At 40.7% G+C, this 19,242-nt stretch overlaps 1 protein-coding gene across 2 annotated transcripts; it reads left to right on the top strand.

The window, feature by feature from the left end:
- Positions 1-1,928: 1,928 nt before the first annotated feature.
- Positions 1,929-18,719, top strand: c1qtnf12 (C1q and TNF related 12). 2 transcript variants are annotated; one of them, XM_079167400.1, is made up of 8 exons: positions 1,929-2,199; positions 11,655-11,759; positions 11,938-12,049; positions 12,193-12,377; positions 13,370-13,478; positions 14,486-14,579; positions 16,669-16,747; positions 16,838-18,719. In XM_079167400.1, the coding sequence occupies exons 1-8, from the start codon at positions 2,020-2,022 to the stop codon at positions 16,934-16,936; spliced, it is 963 nt and encodes a 320-aa protein (XP_079023526.1). In that variant the 5' UTR covers positions 1,929-2,019; the 3' UTR covers positions 16,937-18,719. The 2 variants fall into 2 exon arrangements, with proteins under 2 accessions (XP_079023526.1, XP_079023525.1); XM_079167399.1 differs by having other exon boundaries at positions 16,669-18,719.
- The last annotated feature ends 523 nt before the right edge of the window (positions 18,720-19,242 follow it).

Below are 19,242 nucleotides of genomic sequence, written 5' to 3'. Positions count from 1 at the left end.
TATGATGGTCGTAATGTTTGCAAAAATGTCCTAAACTTTTTTTTTTATTCTCACACATGTAATCTAAATTCTTCTCTTTTATTTTTAAGGCAAACCTACCAAATTTCCGGTTTTGTTCCGTTTGCCCGTGACGAGCTTGACGCTGTTGGCTGCTACCTGCTACGTCTACAGACAGACGTGCCGGCGGATACCCGAAGTGGGACGGCACCAGTATGAAGCCATACTGGAAAAGAACTGGTTAGGTGTTTGCACTGCAGGCTGCTGCCTCTGGGTGGCACTGTGTTAAAATGTAAAATGATCAAGTAGACGCAAAATAATTCTAAACACATGCAAGTTGTGAAGTTAAAAGTAAAATAATATGTTGTAGCTAACATGTTATTTGTTCTAATAAGACTATGGGAGGGCTGAATTCCTTTTCGACAATGAGCTGATTGTAGGAATATCCAGACCAATAATTTGTTCATGTCAGTCCTGTTATTAACTGAAACCTGCAAATGACAGTACTTGAAATATAAGTACTTACTTCAAATGTTTTTTTCTAATGGAGCCTTCAGAAAAGTGAGACTTCTCTCTGAACATCAAAACAGAATAAAACAAACATGTATGCACTGTTGTACATGGCACAGTCAGGGCACTTTGGCAGGTTTTCAGGCAGCAGATTAAACAAGATAATGCCTTGAGGTCACAAAAAAAGCACATTTCTATTCCTTGCTTGGATGTAAACAAAGGGCTTTGGTAGAGTAGTCTAATATTGAGCCAAAACGACAAACACACTTAGAGAGATGCACAACTTGATCCACATCACACACGCAGAACTCGTCTGCCAAAGAACCTCTTCAGCTTGAACATTTCATCGATGAGATAAAACAGAGCTGGATAAGCTAGTAAGGTTGCCAGTAGTAGCAAGGGAGAGAAACAGAGAAAAACAGTGTGAGAGAGACAGGGAGAGGGGGGAGAAAGAGAAGCGGGAGGGAGAAAGGGTGATGATAAAACTTGACTGTGAGCCGTCCTGTGAGCTCAGTCAGAGCAAAGCAGCAACTGAGACCAGAGGGACAAGGGAGTGCAAGAGGAAAAAAAGGGACCTACCACACAACAAATCACTGCTGTCTTACGAGAAAGTTGGACTTGATGACTTGTCGGGAGAGATAGCAGGGAGCACATGAGTTGTGTCAGACAGAAGCAGAAGAACAAACCTGTAAAGTTTAATGATATCAGTGAGGATAAAAGAAGACGACTAGGCAAAGATCAAAACTGGACCTCATCCACCTCCTCTTGGGCTTAGCTCACTCTGCATCCCTTGCGGGGGTGCATGGTTGGCGGACAGACACATTGAACACTGAACTGCATCTTCGGATGAAAGCCCAACTGTTGTGGATCTTGCAGCTTTTCCAGCAACCACACCACTTTGCTGGAGCCTGGATCCACTGCTCAGTGTGAGAAACAGCAGGAGAGAGAGAGAGAGAGAGAGAGCGGGGGGTGGGAAAGAGAATATTGCTATCCATCCCTAGCCCCCACAGCCCACCCTCAGCTTCGGACGCCCCTCCTCACTGCCTCTTCTTTTGCCCCCTGTACCCCCCCCCCCCCCCCCCACCCCTCCCTCCACCTCTACACCTCACCCACCAACAGAGCAGAAAGCGTGAAAAATCTCACTAATGGGTTTATTTGCTGTCAGATCTGCGCCGATCTGTCATTCCCTTGGACCATTCTGCTTGACACATTTCATAGTTGAGTAAGCCTCCTAGCTTTCTGGGTAGAGTTAACAGTGCCCCTGCAACGTTGTGCTGGCTGAGAGCTCATCAAGAGGGGAGCAACGGCGGCAGCAGTCAGTCTGACAGTCTCTTGGACAGGGAGTCCCTGAAGCTGCATTCCTCCAGTCTCCTTCCCCCCGTTGGGACTTTGTGTTTGTGAGCCTTGTGGGCATCCTCAGTTTCTGTCTAATCATTCACGGCTGAGTCCTCCACAGAAGATCCAGGCTGTTTCTGCAGGGACTCTGGTGCTGAATTGAAAACTAGTGTGAAGATGTGGTGTGGGGCTGGGCCTCTGGCCGTGGTGGCTGCAGTGTTTTGGACTCAATGTGTCCTCCTGGATGGGGTGGACGCCAAGAAGGAGAGAAAGAAGCCAAAGGAGGCCAACCCACAACACACAGAGACCTACAATGCTACTTTTTCCAACAGTGAAGAGGTCGGCGAAAGCGTCAAGGTAAAACTCTCTAAATGTAAAAATTAAATGTCAAAGTGACTTTTTTTTATATTTTAACTTGTTATACATTGTATTACATTCATGAGCTAGTTCCTTATGATAATGCATCAAAGTTTGAAGTCAATCTGCAGATATGTGCAGATTTCTTGTCAGTACAGGCAATATGCGAGGCAAATAAATTGTGGCAAAGGTAAAAGCTAGGGCGAGACAGGTGTGCCCTGTAGGTCAAGCTTCAGACAGTGAGACGGACCAAAATGTGTGAAACACTAAATGGATGACTTCCGGAGGTATGCCAGGAATGTGGACATCCGAAGGCTGATCAATGCATCAATTAGTGCACGCTGCGGGTGTCTGCCACCAATTTTCCAGCCTTTGTGAACAAATCAGGATGTGTTAAAGTTTCATGTATCAGGCAGAACGAGACAAGATAAGATGCAATAAGGTGAGATAAGATCATTTAAAATGCTGTTGCTGCAGCAGGAAATGAAGTTACAAAAAGAAGAACTGAAGATGCTTTGGAATTGCTGTTAGCCAAAGAGAATATTACACAAGTAGAAAAAAATCATTTGTAACTGAAGACCAATGTTGTTTACATCAGAACTGTATATACAGCAAAACTGCATAACAGTGGCACAATTCAATTTTCAGGAGCAACCGTTGGCCCTTGACTCTGTTATTTATTGGTTTATTGCTGGTGTTGCATATTTGCGAGAGTTTCCAACAGGCTATTTGTTTTGCTTTCAGCCCACCCATTACGTTGGCATTCTCGTTTAACTCTCACTGCCCCATATACCAGTCTTCAGCTCCTACCAGCCGCAAGTCTCTGGAATCCTAACCGTAACCTTCGCCGCCTCCCCCCTTGAAACCAAGCAGTGAGGTCTCCTTTGTATCTTTAAGAACACATTGTAGGTGGTTGTGGCCTGGTGATGTTTATTTGACTTGGTTTGCCCTGTAAAAGCAGAGGCTATGAAGGATGACCTTGTGTCAACCCTCAAGCCTGCTGAAGATTGCACCCCACTGGGGTTTCACTCCTCTGTCCCGTCCCACAGGGAGACGGGTGTCTTTACAAACACTATTTCCCCTGAGGTCCCTAATAGGCCCGCTGCCATGATGTAACTCCTGGGAAAGTTAGGTGGACAGATATTTAAAGACCTTTTTGGCGTGTTGTTCCCAGCCCATTGATTCTGTCATTCACAGGCCGAGTCTGACTCCGCTGTGTCTGGGACATCCGATAGGGGCGGTGCGGCCCCAAAATCTGGGGCAGCATGCCGTGTAAGCCCCTCACAAAGCCCCATCGAAAGGGTCCTGAAAGAGAACACCTCGGTGAGGATTAGCCCTCTGTGCCTCCCTCTCTAACATTCTTTTCATCTCATCTCCCACAATCAGAGGGTAATGACATAATCACTCTTAAGACGCAGTGTTATGCCAGATAGTGTCTTTGCCAAACATTGTCACCTCTGATGAGAACCTGAGCTTCAGGCTTGACATCTGTGGAAGTGGTTGTATTCAAAGTCACATTTGTTGTTGCCACCCAAACCAGGTTTCTGTTCAAGAAAAAGAAGAAGAAAAAAAAAGGGTACCACACACCATGAAAAGCGGTAAACTTACTTTCCTTGGGTAGTTTGTAAGTTTATCCTATTACACATCTGTTAGCTCCCAGAGAAAACAACACGTCCATTGGAGCTGTCTTGGCGAGGAATTTGTGTTCTCAAACAAGCCAAACATTTACACTCCACATTTACATGTTTTCCCTTGTGCCCTGTGGAAACATTGCAAACAGTTCTTATGATGGCATTTGCTTTCTATCTGACCATTCCCGTGTGTGGGCTGCTGGCAGCGTGCGGTCGTACACTGCATTCCTCAGGAGATTTTCCATTTGAAAGTGATCACAATAGTGAGGTGTGGAGTTGTGCTGTGAGTGGAATTTTTTTAATGAGATGATAAGTGAAGTACATTTCAAACAACCGTGATCTCTGTGAACCATCATGCTGTACAGTTTTAGAGCAATATGTCAAAGGTGCATGTATGTAAGCCCCGTTGCTCTCCTCTCCAAAGATGAGAGGAATCTGTCTTTGTTGAGAACAGTGAGGGATCTGTGATGGCTGTAATTGAGGGAGTCAAGTCAAACATCACGCCTGGCGTGTTGAGTAATGGCTGGGTTTAGCCCGAGGCGAGGGTTTTTGTTTCCTCTCCCTCATCCCCAGTGATGATTAATGCAGCAGTGTGTGGGACCTTTTGGATCAACCTACGCATACGAGACAAGACCAGGTCCCACAGGAAACTCACACCTCTCATACGCTACCTATGGCCTTTGCTCTAAGATAGTGAACTCTCATTTAACATGTTGGACGACTACCAACACTCAAATTACCTAATGAAGTCACCTGAGAGAGAATGAAAAATAAACAAATGATCGACCTTTTGTCATCTGAAATAAACTACAGTGTTATATTCTCACCACACTGACATAGAGCGACTTTTATTTGGATTTAGTTTCATTTATAATAGCTTCAGATTGAAGCCAGATTCATAGAAATCCTTCTAATCTTGCCTGATTCTTATCACGTGCTGGAACACTGAAACATGATTTCAGAACTATTGCTACACTTAACAGTACATTGGTCAACTATGGCTTCAAGTAAAAAAACAACAACTAATAGAGCCAACTACAAAAGAGCTACAAAGGAGGTTGGTATTTCAGATTACCCTGCAAATGCATATGATGGACATTACAATGGGCAGTTGTATAAAGAAAATCACAATTATGCTGCATAAGAGAGATTAAATGTGAAATATTTAGCTTTAACCATTTCCCTGTACTTTTAAACAAATAGTTTGACATTTTGGGAAATACACTTACCTGGTTTCTTGCAGAGAACAAGTGATACAACTTTCTTATCTGTGCAGTAAATATGAAGCTACAGTCGGGAGATGCTTGGCTTAGCATAAACACTGGAAAATGCTAACCTAGCTCTGTCAAAGGGTAACAGAGTGTTGTGTTGTTTTTACACTTTGTTTTTGTACGGACTAAACAAATTATATTATTGTTAATTAGGGAGCTTAAGTGGTTCTGGTAGACACATTTTGTGACCTTCTGACACCAGGCTAGCTGTTTGTTTTCAGTTTTTATGCTATGCTGAGCTGTGTCTGCTGCTAGCTAGCTTCATATTTACCATACAAACATGAGTGTGGTACTGATCTTCTCGTGAAATTGTCAAGAAGGCAAATAATTTAATTTCCCAAGATGTTGAACTATTCCTTCCTATATAAATGTCCTAGTCGTTTGGCATCTGTCACATGTTCTCGTTAAAATCTGCACGTACAACAGTGTTTCAGTTAACCCGCTTGTGTCACCACCTATTATATTTCTCCAACTACTTGTAAGATGTAACGTAACACTACAGAGGGCAAATTGGTTGCATAATAAAAGTAATAAAAGAAAAAATGCACCATTTACAGTGTGCACTTATGTAACATAATGCAGAGCCACAAAGGAATCGTATAAAAGGAGGAGGATCTAATGACTTCTCACCTGAAATGTTCTGCCCACCCAGTCAAGCCGCGGGGCAAACCTGCGTACCTGAGATGGATCTGGATCACGAGCGCTTTTCATCAGCTCATTTTACCTACCACAGGGAAAATGAGCACTCACTCCAGTTTCAAAGCTATAATTCGTACACAAAACAGATGTCACACAGCGTTCAAAGTCTTTCAGCTTATATTTATTTTTGTATTTTTTTATATCAAGAGGAAGCCAAGATTGTCTCAGGGTGATCTCTTCAGTATAAACACAAATTGATTCACTTTCGCTCACACATCATAAATGTATACACACCTCTGTTGGGACAACAGTGACGTCAAAATCAGGCCGTCTTATAAGAAGCATGTTAAACTATATTTTTGTATAGTAACTATATTTTATCTACACTTCCAAATAGTGTTCCTTCAGCATTTGTGGAACTAATAACAGCATGCTCATGGTGTGATAGAGCAATTGTGTTTTGCACACGGTGCTTGCCAATTGAGTAATAACACGGTGAGAATAGAACAGAGTCAACATTGCATGCCTAACTGTATTTAGCTCTTAGGCGATAAATCCTCAAGGCAATCTGTTTCTGTGAAGTGCAGCGGTGGAGAACACGGGGGTGGATGCATGACGACTGGGATGCACGCAGGTAACCAGGATCCCCTCGTCCCACACAGCCTGGGGATCCCTGCCTCCCGAGGCGGGATCGGCCCAGCGTTGGGCCCGTCCACCCATGCATGGATGACTGCACAGGGAGCAGTACAGTGATGTGAAAACAAGGGATTAAAGAAGGCTCTTCATCATCCTGTCCAACTTGAAAGCCGCCTGTGCAACAGTTTTTATCAGCAAAAGGTTTCATGTCGTCTCGAGTTTGCTAACAGGTAGAAAAACAGATAACACGTAAAAGAAAATAAGTTCAACTGTTCATATGGAAGAATTCAGGAGCTGCCTGTGATGGAGTAGAGTTTCAGGATCTGGTTGCAGCTCCAGAGACATGTTTTAACAGTTGTGTTTGTGTTTTTGGTGGCATGCTGCCCCAGGGAAATATTTTCCATTTTATTGCTTCAAATAAATTCAACCTAATTTTCCCCAAACTACATGACAAACACACTTAGAGCTGTGCAGAAAACCTAAAATATTCTTTTCATGGTAATAAAATCTCACAGGGCCTCCGTGAATGATCGAGTACAACTGATTCACTAATTGATCCAAGAAACTTCAAGCTCGCTGTGCTCTGTGTGTTAATAAAAAACCTCTGCTCACTTTTAATGTGTGCCAGCAGACAATAGAACAGTGGACAAGAACCGATACTCAAATACTGTAATTTAGTCAAATTTTGAGATTTTTGAATTTCTATTTGCTGCTATTTATATAGTACTTCTTACTCAACTATGTTAATTTGACAGTTAGCCACTTTTTATTTAACATAAAATAAATATAATAAGCCTATAAAATAATGTGCATTGTAGAAGTTAAAACATGTGTTGTTGGGTCCCTTATCATGTTTCAAATGTCTCTGAGCTGTTAGCAGTCATACCAAAGAGGTATTTCTACTCTAAACTACTGTTATATTAAAGTGCTCTTGACCCAAAGAGTTCAAATTATACAACATTTCACAACAATGCAAAATTAGAAGGAAGTCCAAGAATGCATGCACATTTATATTGCAGAACTTTGTTTTTTCTTTTCCCCTACCCCGTTAATCACCTCATGACCCCTCAGATTTATCTTGTGACCCTTTGAAGGGACGGGACCCCCAGGTTGGGAGCCACTGGACTAAACTACCGAACGATATACACAGAAGTTAAAGGAACAGTGGGGACATAGATACCACTCTTTCATGTGTCAGCCATTTCAACTTACATTGATAGTCTTTGGTAACTGCGGATAGCTACTGATAGCTACCACGTAAAACAAAAACGCTATCGTCTCTCCATTGTGGTTGCACAATGGTTGACGCACTTGCCGTAAATCAAGTCTTCATTTTGTTCACAGTGGCAGACAGAATTACATAAAAAAACGAGGCAAATAGGGAACCAATCTAAATGCTAATGGTGTCATAATTTTACAGCCATTACATTGTGGCTTCAACATTGACTTCATAATAAGGTAAAGCAAAAATCTTGTCTAGTACATTTTGCTGATAATACAATACGTCTCTGTAATTCATGTCAAAGGATGAATTCCTGGCTTTTACTTGTAATGGAGTACCTTTACATTGTTGTGTAGGTACTTCTTCTAAACCCTGGACACATTGCGTCCCATTCTAAAGATGTGAAGCCTCAGTAATGTGTCATGATTTGGAGCCCCATCAACGAGGATAAACACTGTCTAGAAGATTTAAAGTTTCTCACCTTTAGACAGAATACCTGACACATTCCCTCAGTCTGTGCTGGAAAGGCGTGCGCTCACACCCGCTGACAGACGAGGCCACTTTGAGGCACTCACACATCAGCGGTGATCAAAGCCAGAGCCCTGGTGTTCTTCATCGGCTCTCAGACTTATACCTGGATCTGCTCCCTCCCCACTTTGTTCACCAGTTGTACGTGCTGATACAGAGCTATGCGAGGGAATCCGTAGTTTACTTTACGCCACAGTCAATACAAGCGAGTGAGAGATTGAACGTTTCTGACAGATTGTTCTGTGTCATCAAGCAATACGGTTTTCAAGTCTGCATGTTTGGAATCTTTGATGTTCTCAGTTGCGACAGAGACTCACCTGCATACAATGAATCAGATTTTCTTTTGGCAAGTTGTGAGCCATCCCAGCTGTCACTATATATGGTGTATGTTGCGCTCTGACAGTTCACATGCTTAAAATAAATACACAAATCTGTTTAATGGAAAGAGTTGAGCATACCTTAAGCTGATGATAAGATTATTTATACAGTGATTTGCTGTTATTTTTTAGCTCAGAAATGAAGGTAATAATTAACTTGGTCATAGCCTTTCTTCCTTGAGCACAGACAATCCTTGAGGGCAAGGTTTTAATGGTTTAATTACAATGGCGTGTGTTAAAGAGGATAACAAGCTCAGAGTATGGCTGATTTCCTGGCAATGATATGCTGTCTTTTTTATTATGATGTAGGGAATAGCTAAGATGTGTAATTATAAGTCACATGTGTGGGCATACTTGCACTGTTTCATATCCCTGAAAAAGCAAGAAAATTATCTATGACATTGATATAAACACAAGAACTAATGTAGAGCTTTGACTTCTCTTGGAATTGGTGCCCATTGGCTCTCATAATTGGGTGGGTGTCTTTTATATCATACTGAGCTGTCTGAGGTGATGATTCACCGTTTTACAATCAATCCCAGTGGAAATATACAAGTACAACCACAGCACCACCGCAGCCCCCAGTTGTCAACATGTTAATATTTGTTCAAGCTTACAGGACTGGTATGTTAAAGGAATATGTCAACATTTTGGAAAATGTCATGTTTGTTCGGAAGATACAAACAGCCAGCAGCAGGTTAGCTTAGCTTAGTACAAAGACTGGAAACAGGGGGAAGCAGCTAACCAGACTCTGTCCAAAGGTAAAGACCTACAAGTGCATCTAAAGCTCACTAATTAACATGTTCTGTCTTGTTTGTTTAATCCATAAAAAAAACAAAGTGTAAAAACAACGTTTTACTGGAGGTTATTGCCCGCTTTCATGTCATCTGACATCTCAACACGGTTGTTTGATTACAGAGCTGGTTGTGTGAGCAATAAAAGTAAAGTGCATTAACAATTTAACTCTGTAATATTTAAGTTTACAGTGAACAATGGACTTTGAGGCACCTCCATGTTATTAAGTGCTAAACTGGATATATCCAAGCTTTCCGAGTGATATTTATGGCTTGGATGTTGACATGAACTCCAGGAAGTAACTGCGCCTAGCCAAGAAATACTCCCAATCATTACCCTTGTTAAACCACATTACACTTAATTTTTCGTACAGATTTGTCAAATAAGATAGAGGTGCTGACAGGCAGATTTTCTTACCTTTTGACAGAGCCAGGCTAGCTGTGTCTCCAGCTGTGTCTTCCTGTTTTCGGTCTTTATTCTGAGCTAATAGCTGCTAGCTATATATTGAACAGACAAATATGAGGGTGGTATTGATCTTCTCATCTAAAACGGTAGCAAAAGAGCTATATATATCGATCAGGATCTGTTGGAGACCAAAAACTGCCGAAAGAGAGTCAATATTGGACTAATATTCATCAGGTGGACACAAACACGACTTCAATGAATTATAATAGTTCTCTCTAACTACTAGATGTGTAAATAAGCAACTGCTTGATAACATGTTTTCCATACGAACTTGTTTCTGCTGTGTCCAAGTTGCCAAAAAAATCAGCTAGTGCGTGTTTAGGTAATTCTCAAAATATCAAACTATTCCTATAAAGCTTTCAGAACTGGTATGTTAATGAATATGAAAAATTGACATGTCAGAGGAAAAAGCAGTTTATTCTACAGGCCCCCAGTTTTATGGAAACAGTGTTGAGTAGTGTAAAAGTGTTCTTGTCTTGACAAAATCAGTCTTGCTTTTATCTGTTTCCAAACCTCAAAATCACAACAAAAACACAGAACGATCCAATATGCAGCCGGCGCAGCGCCTGTTAGGTTGTTTATTTTGACTGCTGTCAGAAAGAAAAAGTCACAGACAGAAAGAAAGGGAGGGAGAGGCTGCTGAAAATCCAAAATATCAAAAAAATCTATAATACAGTATATTGAAAAGACAAACAAGGAGTAACTTTGTTGTGGTTGAGCTAGAGGCAAGTCTTTAACAGTGAAGAAAGGGTCATGTTGGTTTTGTAGATAAGTGATCCGTGTCCCGCTGCCAACCCTAAACAAATTCCATTTCAGGCAGCTCACCTCCATGGCGCGTCTTTATCTCCTCTTCTATCTCAACTCAAGACACTTGACATTTGGGGAAGGGTAAAATTCAAGCTGGAATTCTTTCAGCTTCACATTTTACCGAAAAGAAAACACACCAATTGTAGCACTGTGCATAAAAATGCTGCTTCCAGAGGTCTTCTTGGACTGTGTTTCTTCTCTCTGTAACAGATCCCAGTCTCCTATACAGTAATTTGTTATAAATGAGTTATTGCAGATAAGATCGAGCGTTAGGAAACAGACTAACAATCTTAAATCATTACTCGCCGCTGTATACACTGTATATACATTTGTTATCTCGTTTATTAAATTTTCCATCATTACTCAAACAAGCAGTATTAATAAAATAAAATGCTAGTATGTCTTTAGGTGATGGAGAAAGCGTTGGCCATTTTGACATGTTATAAATACAGTAATTGAGGTCTGCAATCCACAGAATCTACATCACATGTACACGGGGCAGACCCATTTATCACCAGAGTGCTCATGGAAATTTTCATGTGCTGAAAAAAATCAAGGTTTGTTTACATTTGTCCAAGCACATTGGGCAAATAAGAACTGACGTGGCACCTGAGTGAATTATCTGGAATAAAATAATAAGCATAAGGTGGAGCTTTCGGAGAAGAATAGTGGCAAACTAAGATGGCAATTAAATAAAAATTACTGGGCAGGAGTGACAGAAAGAGAGGTTTCCCTGTGTGACCTTCCAAGGTGTCTGGCACCACTTAATTGTATCTAAGGGCAAGATTTTCCAATGATGGTTTTAAGGGAAGAAATAATAACTCATTGGATTTAGTTTTGAAGGTACCAACCTTTGCATCAGGCCTAATTTGGGCAACATTATCTAGAATTAAAATATATAATAAATCTGGTAAATGGCACATTTTTAACGGCTGTAATTATTGAACAAGAACTGTGTGGTGGCTGGAACTGCCACTGTGAATGGAATGTGCTTTCCTTGATATTCTGTATTTCGTATCTGTTAATACTCATATTGGCCTATTTTTTCATTATTCTTTTTGTCTTTGTCTTGTTTCTGCTGCAGATTTCTGACAACCAGCGAGTGGATCCATTGGGATCATGGATGGACTTTGTCAAAAGACCGGTTGGCAACTTCCCTGGAAAGTGTCGCAAACGCAAACGACCCCTGGTAAACCCAATAGTTAGACTGTGTCTTGCAGTTTTTCCAAACAAATACTTGATTGATTGTGAATGATACTGGTATCTTCTTTTGCACTTCAGTAAAAGGTAGATAAGACAAAATTGCATGATGATTTTCAGATCAAGTTTGATGCATGGCAATGTTTTGTTCATCTGTCCTCCACTAGCCGGGCCCACCTGGTCCCCCAGGTCCTCCTGGCCCACAGGGACCTCCTGGCTCTCCTGGAGCTGAAGTGACCCAGGAAGTTCTTCTCCAGGACTTCAAAGACATGATTAAAGGTACAAACATTTCATCCCCTCTTACCTTAATTTTGCAGAGAGGACCTACAGCTACAGTAAACATTTGTATGTCCACGATATTATTTGTCATCACATTATCATGAATGCATAGTTTGAAAATCAATGTTGACTCATTCTGTCAGAGGCTACAGAGAGGAGAGCTGCAGCATTGGACAGACAAACCAGCCCCAGCCAGCTACCTACGGCTCTCCTCACCCTGGAGGGGATGACCTCCTACCGGCGAATAGAGGAGGCTTTCCACTGCAAGCTCAAGGGACCTGTGGTGGTCGACAAGAAGACTCTGGTGGAGCTCCAGAACTTTCAGACAGTATGTTTATTTGAAACCAAGTAAATGTTTATGAACTGGTTCAGCCTCGCTCCCTGTGCATGGCTCAAAAAGAAAAGTTTTGGCTAATCCTCCTCTGCATGGTTACAGGCTTTGTTTCTGACCCATTTGCTTCTCTGTCTTAACTGTGTTTGAAAGAGCGAGTGTTTGGTAATCACTGCCTAGTTTGCATGTGGGGGAATTATGAGAGGATCATCCCCTCACTGGTAACTGGCAAGGCATGCACTGCCACTCTGAAACTCAGACTGGCTCTTTGGTCAAAAATATCTACTTTTTCAATTCTACACATCACTCTCTGTGCGGCGTACAAAAGGCACTCTGTCTCTGACTTGGAATAAAGTGTGGAGAGGACAAAAATAGACACTGTTTGAAACAGCATGCTGTAGTGGAAGAACTATGCCCTGTTGGGATGGGCTGACTAGGCTGTAAGAGGGAGGATTAAGCTTTTGCCGAACTATTTAACATGCTAATACAGCACTATGTTAGAATAGCTTTGGAAAGGATATTTCACATGTTTTTGCGGAGTCAGAAGTAAGGAGAAAGATATTGAAGGGGGCAGAGGATTAAAGTGAAAATGTGTTTTGGGCCCTGGTCACACCAGATAGTTGAACAGTAAAAATGTTCTGCACGTCTTGACAACAATGTGTGGTTCTATAAGCTTGGTGACATAGTGAGAACTTGCAGGGCTAGTTGTTAAACTGTAGCTGACTCTGCGTTCCCTGTTTTGGTCAGAGGACAAATTCCCCAAAGTTAAACTCAACATGAAACAAAAATCACTGATTGAAATTATTCAATTCACATGAATTGACGTCTTAGTTTTGAATGCCGGTGGAACCAGGCCTTTAGGATTGTCGGGGCTGAAGTGCCCATGAGCAATACGCTGAATACCTGCCTACTGTTCTGTAGCTGAGGGGTGTAAAAAGGGGACCAAAGCATTATTGCGCTAAAATGTGAATTAATTTCTGTGCTTTCAGCCACCAGCTAAAGGAGCCTTCCTCAGAGGGTCAGGAATGGACCAGTCCACGGGGAGATTCACAGCTCCCATCACTGGGATCTACCAGTTCTCTGCTAATGTCCACATTGGTAAATCAGTCACTATCTTATATCTAATATTGCAGTATATATGGCAAGAAATTAAGACTCTAAAACAGTCCCAGAAAAGTCCCGACTGAACACTTAAAGTAAAACTGTATAAATCGACTTTTCGCTAAACCCCACCCCCTTAGTTGCTTTTGCTATGCCTGTAAAGCATTCAGTTTTTATCAGTTGTAGCTAGCTCGAAAATTATGCTAATGTTAGTTCCATGGGTTGGGTGAATATGCTGACTACGGCTGACTTTTTAATGTTTCCAGCTGACTCGTTTTAAAATGTCAATCAATGTCCACTTGATGGCTACATACATGATATTGTGCTAAAAGACTGAGGCTAGAATTGCATGTCAACATCCTCACCAATTAATCATTAATTTACAAGATATGGAAATAAAGAAACGTCATTGTTCTTTAATTACAGAATAGAGCTAATAAGTCACAGTATTGTAAGTGTGAGATGAAAAAGAATTGCTTACATACCTGTTTTTATTTATTTATTAAGAGAAAAGGCTTTTAGGATGAGGACTAGCCAATGTGTCTGGCAAATGTAACACTAACTTGGGTAAGGTTGGCTGGCGTGTAAACCACTAACATTAGCCTAAGTCTCAAACTAATGCAGTAGTGGCAGGTAAGGTTATTACTGCAGAAAGCAAGCTAGTTAGCTGGATTTGCACTTGCAGTTTGCGTTAGAGCAGATAAACGCACAGTTTAATCCATTCCTTACACTTTTGCTCTTGAGTATTTGCCTTTCAAAAGGCTAATAAAATACACCACCATCTAAACTCTCTATAAAGTCTTATTTCAGCCTCATGTTCATAGCTTCAGGATGTGGAGAAATCCAAAGCTAGGCAAACTTGTTTTGTCTATTTACAGGGATTGGACAATCCCTGTGCAGGGGTAGGATTTTAGTGAGCGGTTATTTCAAGGGGGATTTATTTTTTGTGAGCAAAGCGTGAGTCAATATCTTCATATGATTGTGAACATTTTGGCTCCTTACAGACCACAATGAGGTGAAGAGGAGCAAGAGCCAGCTCAAGGCCAGGGACAATGTCCGGGTGCTGATCTGCATCGAATCACTCTGCCACAGATACACGTAGGTATTCTTTATTCGTCGGTATTCTTTGTTGTTGTTGTTGTTATTACCATTGAGTACCCACATGCACGCTAGCTTTTGAATCTTACTCTGGTTTCGATCTTATTCCAGATTTGATGTTTACATTGAACATGATAAACCTGGTAATTCATGAATATAGTTGTATCAGGTTTCTGATCATCTGTGCGCATTTATGTCTCCTCAACATCTCATCTCTTTACTAACAGAGCATGTTCAGAAACCTGGATACGGTGTTGACATGCCACAGTATGCTGGGCTCTATTAGAGTACTCCAGGCTGCATATCCAGGCTCTCAAATCTTGGAAAAGGCCTTAACCACGACTCTGAAAACCGGGAAACTCCAAAAACCTGATCATAACTAGCATACTAGCGCGCATGTACACACCCTCATTGCTAAATATGCTGTAGAGCTCATCCCCTGAATCAAACATGCTCTACATAACACTCTTGGTTAACTCGATAGATTGTATCAATGTGGTTTTCATTTGTTATTGCTATAAGACATGCTGGTCAGTCATACCACCTATCACCAATGCAAGTAAATATAATTGATCTTGGGAAGTAATTAATCTGACTACAACAACCACACTTTGTATTCTTGATGTTGTTGTTTTGACAAATCGTTTACTCTCCCTGTGTAATTGTGATATTTTAATGCTGGCAACTTTTAAAACTGTCAACAGAATTTATGAGCTGTTAAAGGTGTTGTCTGTTACAGTCTGTGTGGAAGCCGGTTTGGCATTTCCTGTATAAAAGCAGAGCAGATCTTCTAAAGGAAATGTCCTCTCACTTAGAGCCCTCGTTCCTGTCGCCTAACTAATCTTTATAGACTCACCTTTGACTCTTCAGACTGACTGTTATATTCAGCAGCATAGCAGTGAAATGCCCTTGTTTGGGATGTGGGAGACCGATAATGAAGTATCTGATAGTGTTTCTACATGGTGAAATATTACAAATCCAGTTGGGGAAGGTTCTGAGTTCTTGCCAATATTTCAAAATTTCTATTTACATAAAGTCAGTGCAAACTGCAGAAATGAATTGCTCCCCAAAGTCTCCCCCGGCCTGTGCAGAGCTCCACAGCCTCCCTCATAGCTTGGTACAATGAGGGGAACATATAAATAATATTATTATGATGGGTTACCTAACCCAAAAGAGTCCTTGGCTTTTTTAGCCAAAGCCCCAGCCAGTCTCGCCCTCCCACACATGAAAATGCAGAGAATGTGAAATGAGGTTCATTGTGATGGCAGTTGGAGTGAAGACAAACATGATTGATTTGCCATAAAAATGTAGCATTTTCCACTTAACAGGAACCAGTGCTCTCAGTGTGGTTAAAGACTGCGGTGATGTTACAACCATCTGTACAGACTCTGATGGCACTGAGTTGTTAAAGAAAACTCTTGACATTATGGGAAATAAGCTTATTCTCTTTCTAGCTAAGAGGGAAATAAAAAAATGGATACCACTATCATGTTTTCATGCTTTGAATGAAGCTACTAACTGCACCATGGGTAGCTTAGCTTAGCATAAAGACTTGAAACAGGAGTAAACAGCTAGCATGGCTCTCTCCAAAGGTAACAAAAGGCAAATTGTTGTTTTTACACAAACAACTTTCTAACCGGTACAGTAGCCAGGAGATGGTTAGCTTAGCATAAAGACTGGAAACAGGAGGAAGCAGCTAGGGTGGTAACAAAATCCCACAGGGCTACATGATAAAGTGTTGTTTTTACATTTTGGTTTAGAGCTATAACATGTTAATTAGTGAGGTTAGGTGCTGGTACGCAGATTTAGTCTGAGCCAGGATAGCTGTTTTCCCTTGTTTCCTGTCTTTGTGCTAATCTAACTTAGCTGGCTGCTGATGGTAGCTTCATATTCGTGAAGACATGACAGTGGTATCAATATTCTTCTCATATAACTCTCAGTAAGAAAGCACATAAGCGTATTTCTCAAAATATCTAACAATATAACAGACATTTTGCACTTTAACAAGGATTTCAGATTTGCATATTCAACACAAATTGTTGAAAACACAGTATTTATTCAGAAATGTCCTTTTCAAATGTGATTGCAGCTCACTGGAGATGATTGTTGGATTAGAAAGTAACAGCAAGATATTCACTGTCAGTGTGCAGGGGCTGCTGGAGCTACAGGTGAGCAGGACACCAAGAAACACACAAACATTAAATATCTGTTTTTGTGCAAATCTTTCCTGCATCAATGTTGTGTATTTTCCTCTGCAGGCCGGGCAGTACACCTCCATATTTGTGGATAATGCAGCAGGCGCTTCCATCACAATACAGAACGGTTCAGATTTTATGGGTATGCTGCTTGGTGTATAGCCTCACTCATGAACAGGGCATCGTCCAAGCCACCCACTGCTGCAGTTTCTTTTTTTTTTTTCAATGGACTGCTTTTGAGCACCATCACACATCACCAAACCACAGGGGAGGTTGAAAGAAAGGAAATGAGGCTGACATGGACTTGACCGCTTGTCAGATGGTGAAGGGACGGTGTGGAGAACTCAAGGACAGAGTTTGTTTTTCACAGAGCATCACTGACACTTCCCGGAGGAACTTGGATGCCTGTTGCTTCACCAACAAAAGATAACCTGAAAATAAAGCAGTGAATATGTCTGTTACACTACATTTGTTTGAGTTTGTTGAAGACCTTTGCGGTAAACCAAAAATCAATGTTTTTAATGTTCTCTGGATGGACATTGGAAGATGCTAGGGGACAAGAGAAAGTACATTTGTGTGTTTGATGTATACTGAGAGGTTAATGTTTTCCGTCTACATGATCTATTATGTACACACTCATTAACTATAGTTGTATTTTTATCATTAACTGAATCTCACATTTATATATGGTATATGGTACATAGACTGTGAGTACACTGGACAATGGAAACATGCTTAATAGACAGAATACAGCCTCACAAGATCTTGTCCCACTTATATAATTACATGTTTTGTAACACAACTATTACTGCATTTTTTAGCCATGCTAGCGGCGTGGCAATGTCGAACATTGGGTCCACCCTTTTGGTTCAGACCAAAGTCTCTCAAAAACTAATTGATAGATTGCCAAGACATTTTCCACTAAAATGTAATGTCCAATGAAAATAAACTCTATTGACTTTGGTGATCCACTGTCATGTAGCTTCACCATGAGGTTGACATTTGTGATTTTGAGTGAAATATCACAACTATTGGATGGATTGGCTTGAAATTTGCTACACACGTTCATGTCCCCCTCAGGAAGCTATGCAACTGATGTTAGCATGCTAATACATTAAACTAAGATGGCAAACATTATACCTGCTTAACATTAGTATGTTAGCATTGCGCATTGTGAGCATATTAGCTTGCTGAAGTAAGCATTTAAGTACCATTGTACCTATGTACCGTCTTAGAGCCGCTAGCATGGCTGTAGACTATTATGGCGAATTCACATTACAACAGAAGAACAAGGGTCTCGCGTTCCGCATTGGTCGGTACAATAAATAGCCATAAGCCTTTTGAGATAATAGAATGCCTAAAAGTCTGTACATCATTTGGGGAAAAACCCCAAGAGCTGCCAAGGAGAAAAATCAGACAACATGTATTTGGTCTTTCAGTTCAAACAGTGGTCCACAGCGATTGGCTGCGGCCACAACTTTCTGCGAACCGCAGACATCCATACAGAGCTTTCACAACACACAATATTAATGGCGCGTGCCAAAGCTGTTTTTCCGCGATAATGTGAATACGCCTTTAGTCTTGTTTAAATTTGTCGGACAAATTAAGATCCACCTTTTAACTAAGAGAGCTGTAAGAGAAAGTTTTTTTAACCGTAAGATTATTTTTACTGTTTTGTGTTATCATTTATCATCTGTTTATTCTTAACTGTATTTTATTATTTTTTTGATAGATGTTTGTAATTTATAATAACTACTACACCAGTAACGTTGGAAAGTATTGACATTTTATATGGTATTTATGGTATAAATGTATGAATCACTTGTTGATTGACACTCTCGTGGACTCTTGTGAAACCACAGATTATTACAAGGATAAAATTATATCTTTTGCTATTTTTTTATTACCCATACTATGCTGTAATTTGAAATTAAACTTTTCTTAAAGTTGCCATTTTTGTCTTTGCACATATTAATGATGGTAAAATTGATGCTTTTTCATTTAAACACTGTATAATAATTTACTCAGTGGAGGGAAGTAATATCTGAATTTCCTCTTCTTTTTCAATATATCAGATTCATTTTATCGAAGCATCCTCAGGAGTTAAACAAAACGTAACATTTCTCTCTGGCATTTGAATTGCAAAATACCCAGAATACCTCAAATACCTTTGCAAAAACTGGCAGACTGCCAAATAAATTCCGGACTACCTGTAAAATATTACAACATCTTGAAATGGGACCCTCCGCGTGTCTTTCAGGATCATGTGTCCAGGGAACCAAATCCAATAGCTTTTACCTTTCGTCCTGTTTCTAGTTTAATTAAAACTGAATAGCTGTTGTACATCACAACATACTGCAGTCCAGTAAACTAGACTTTATTGCCTGGAGATTATTAGAAAATCTGTAATATCACTATATTGTTTCTTGGGTGGTCTCACAAAGCACTAATAAGAAGGCCTTTATTGC

Source organism: Pholis gunnellus (assembly GCF_910591455.1).
Source record: "Pholis gunnellus genome assembly, chromosome: 2".
NCBI classification, from domain to species: domain Eukaryota; kingdom Metazoa; phylum Chordata; class Actinopteri; order Perciformes; family Pholidae; genus Pholis; species Pholis gunnellus.
Note: the sequence above shows the minus strand (reverse complement) of the source record. Positions and strands in the feature narration are given on the sequence as shown.

Bases quoted from the DNA above. Each gene is read 5' to 3' on its own strand.
- c1qtnf12 (XM_079167399.1), top strand. From the start codon at position 2,020: ATGTGGTGTGGGGCTGGGCCTCTGGCCGTGGTGGCTGCAGTGTTTTGG. The intron at 2,200-11,654 runs GTAAAACTCTCT...TTTCTGCTGCAG, and splicing joins AGGTCGGCGAAAGCGTCAAG to ATTTCTGACAACCAGCGAGT. The intron at 12,378-13,369 runs GTATGTTTATTT...CTGTGCTTTCAG, and splicing joins AGCTCCAGAACTTTCAGACA to CCACCAGCTAAAGGAGCCTT.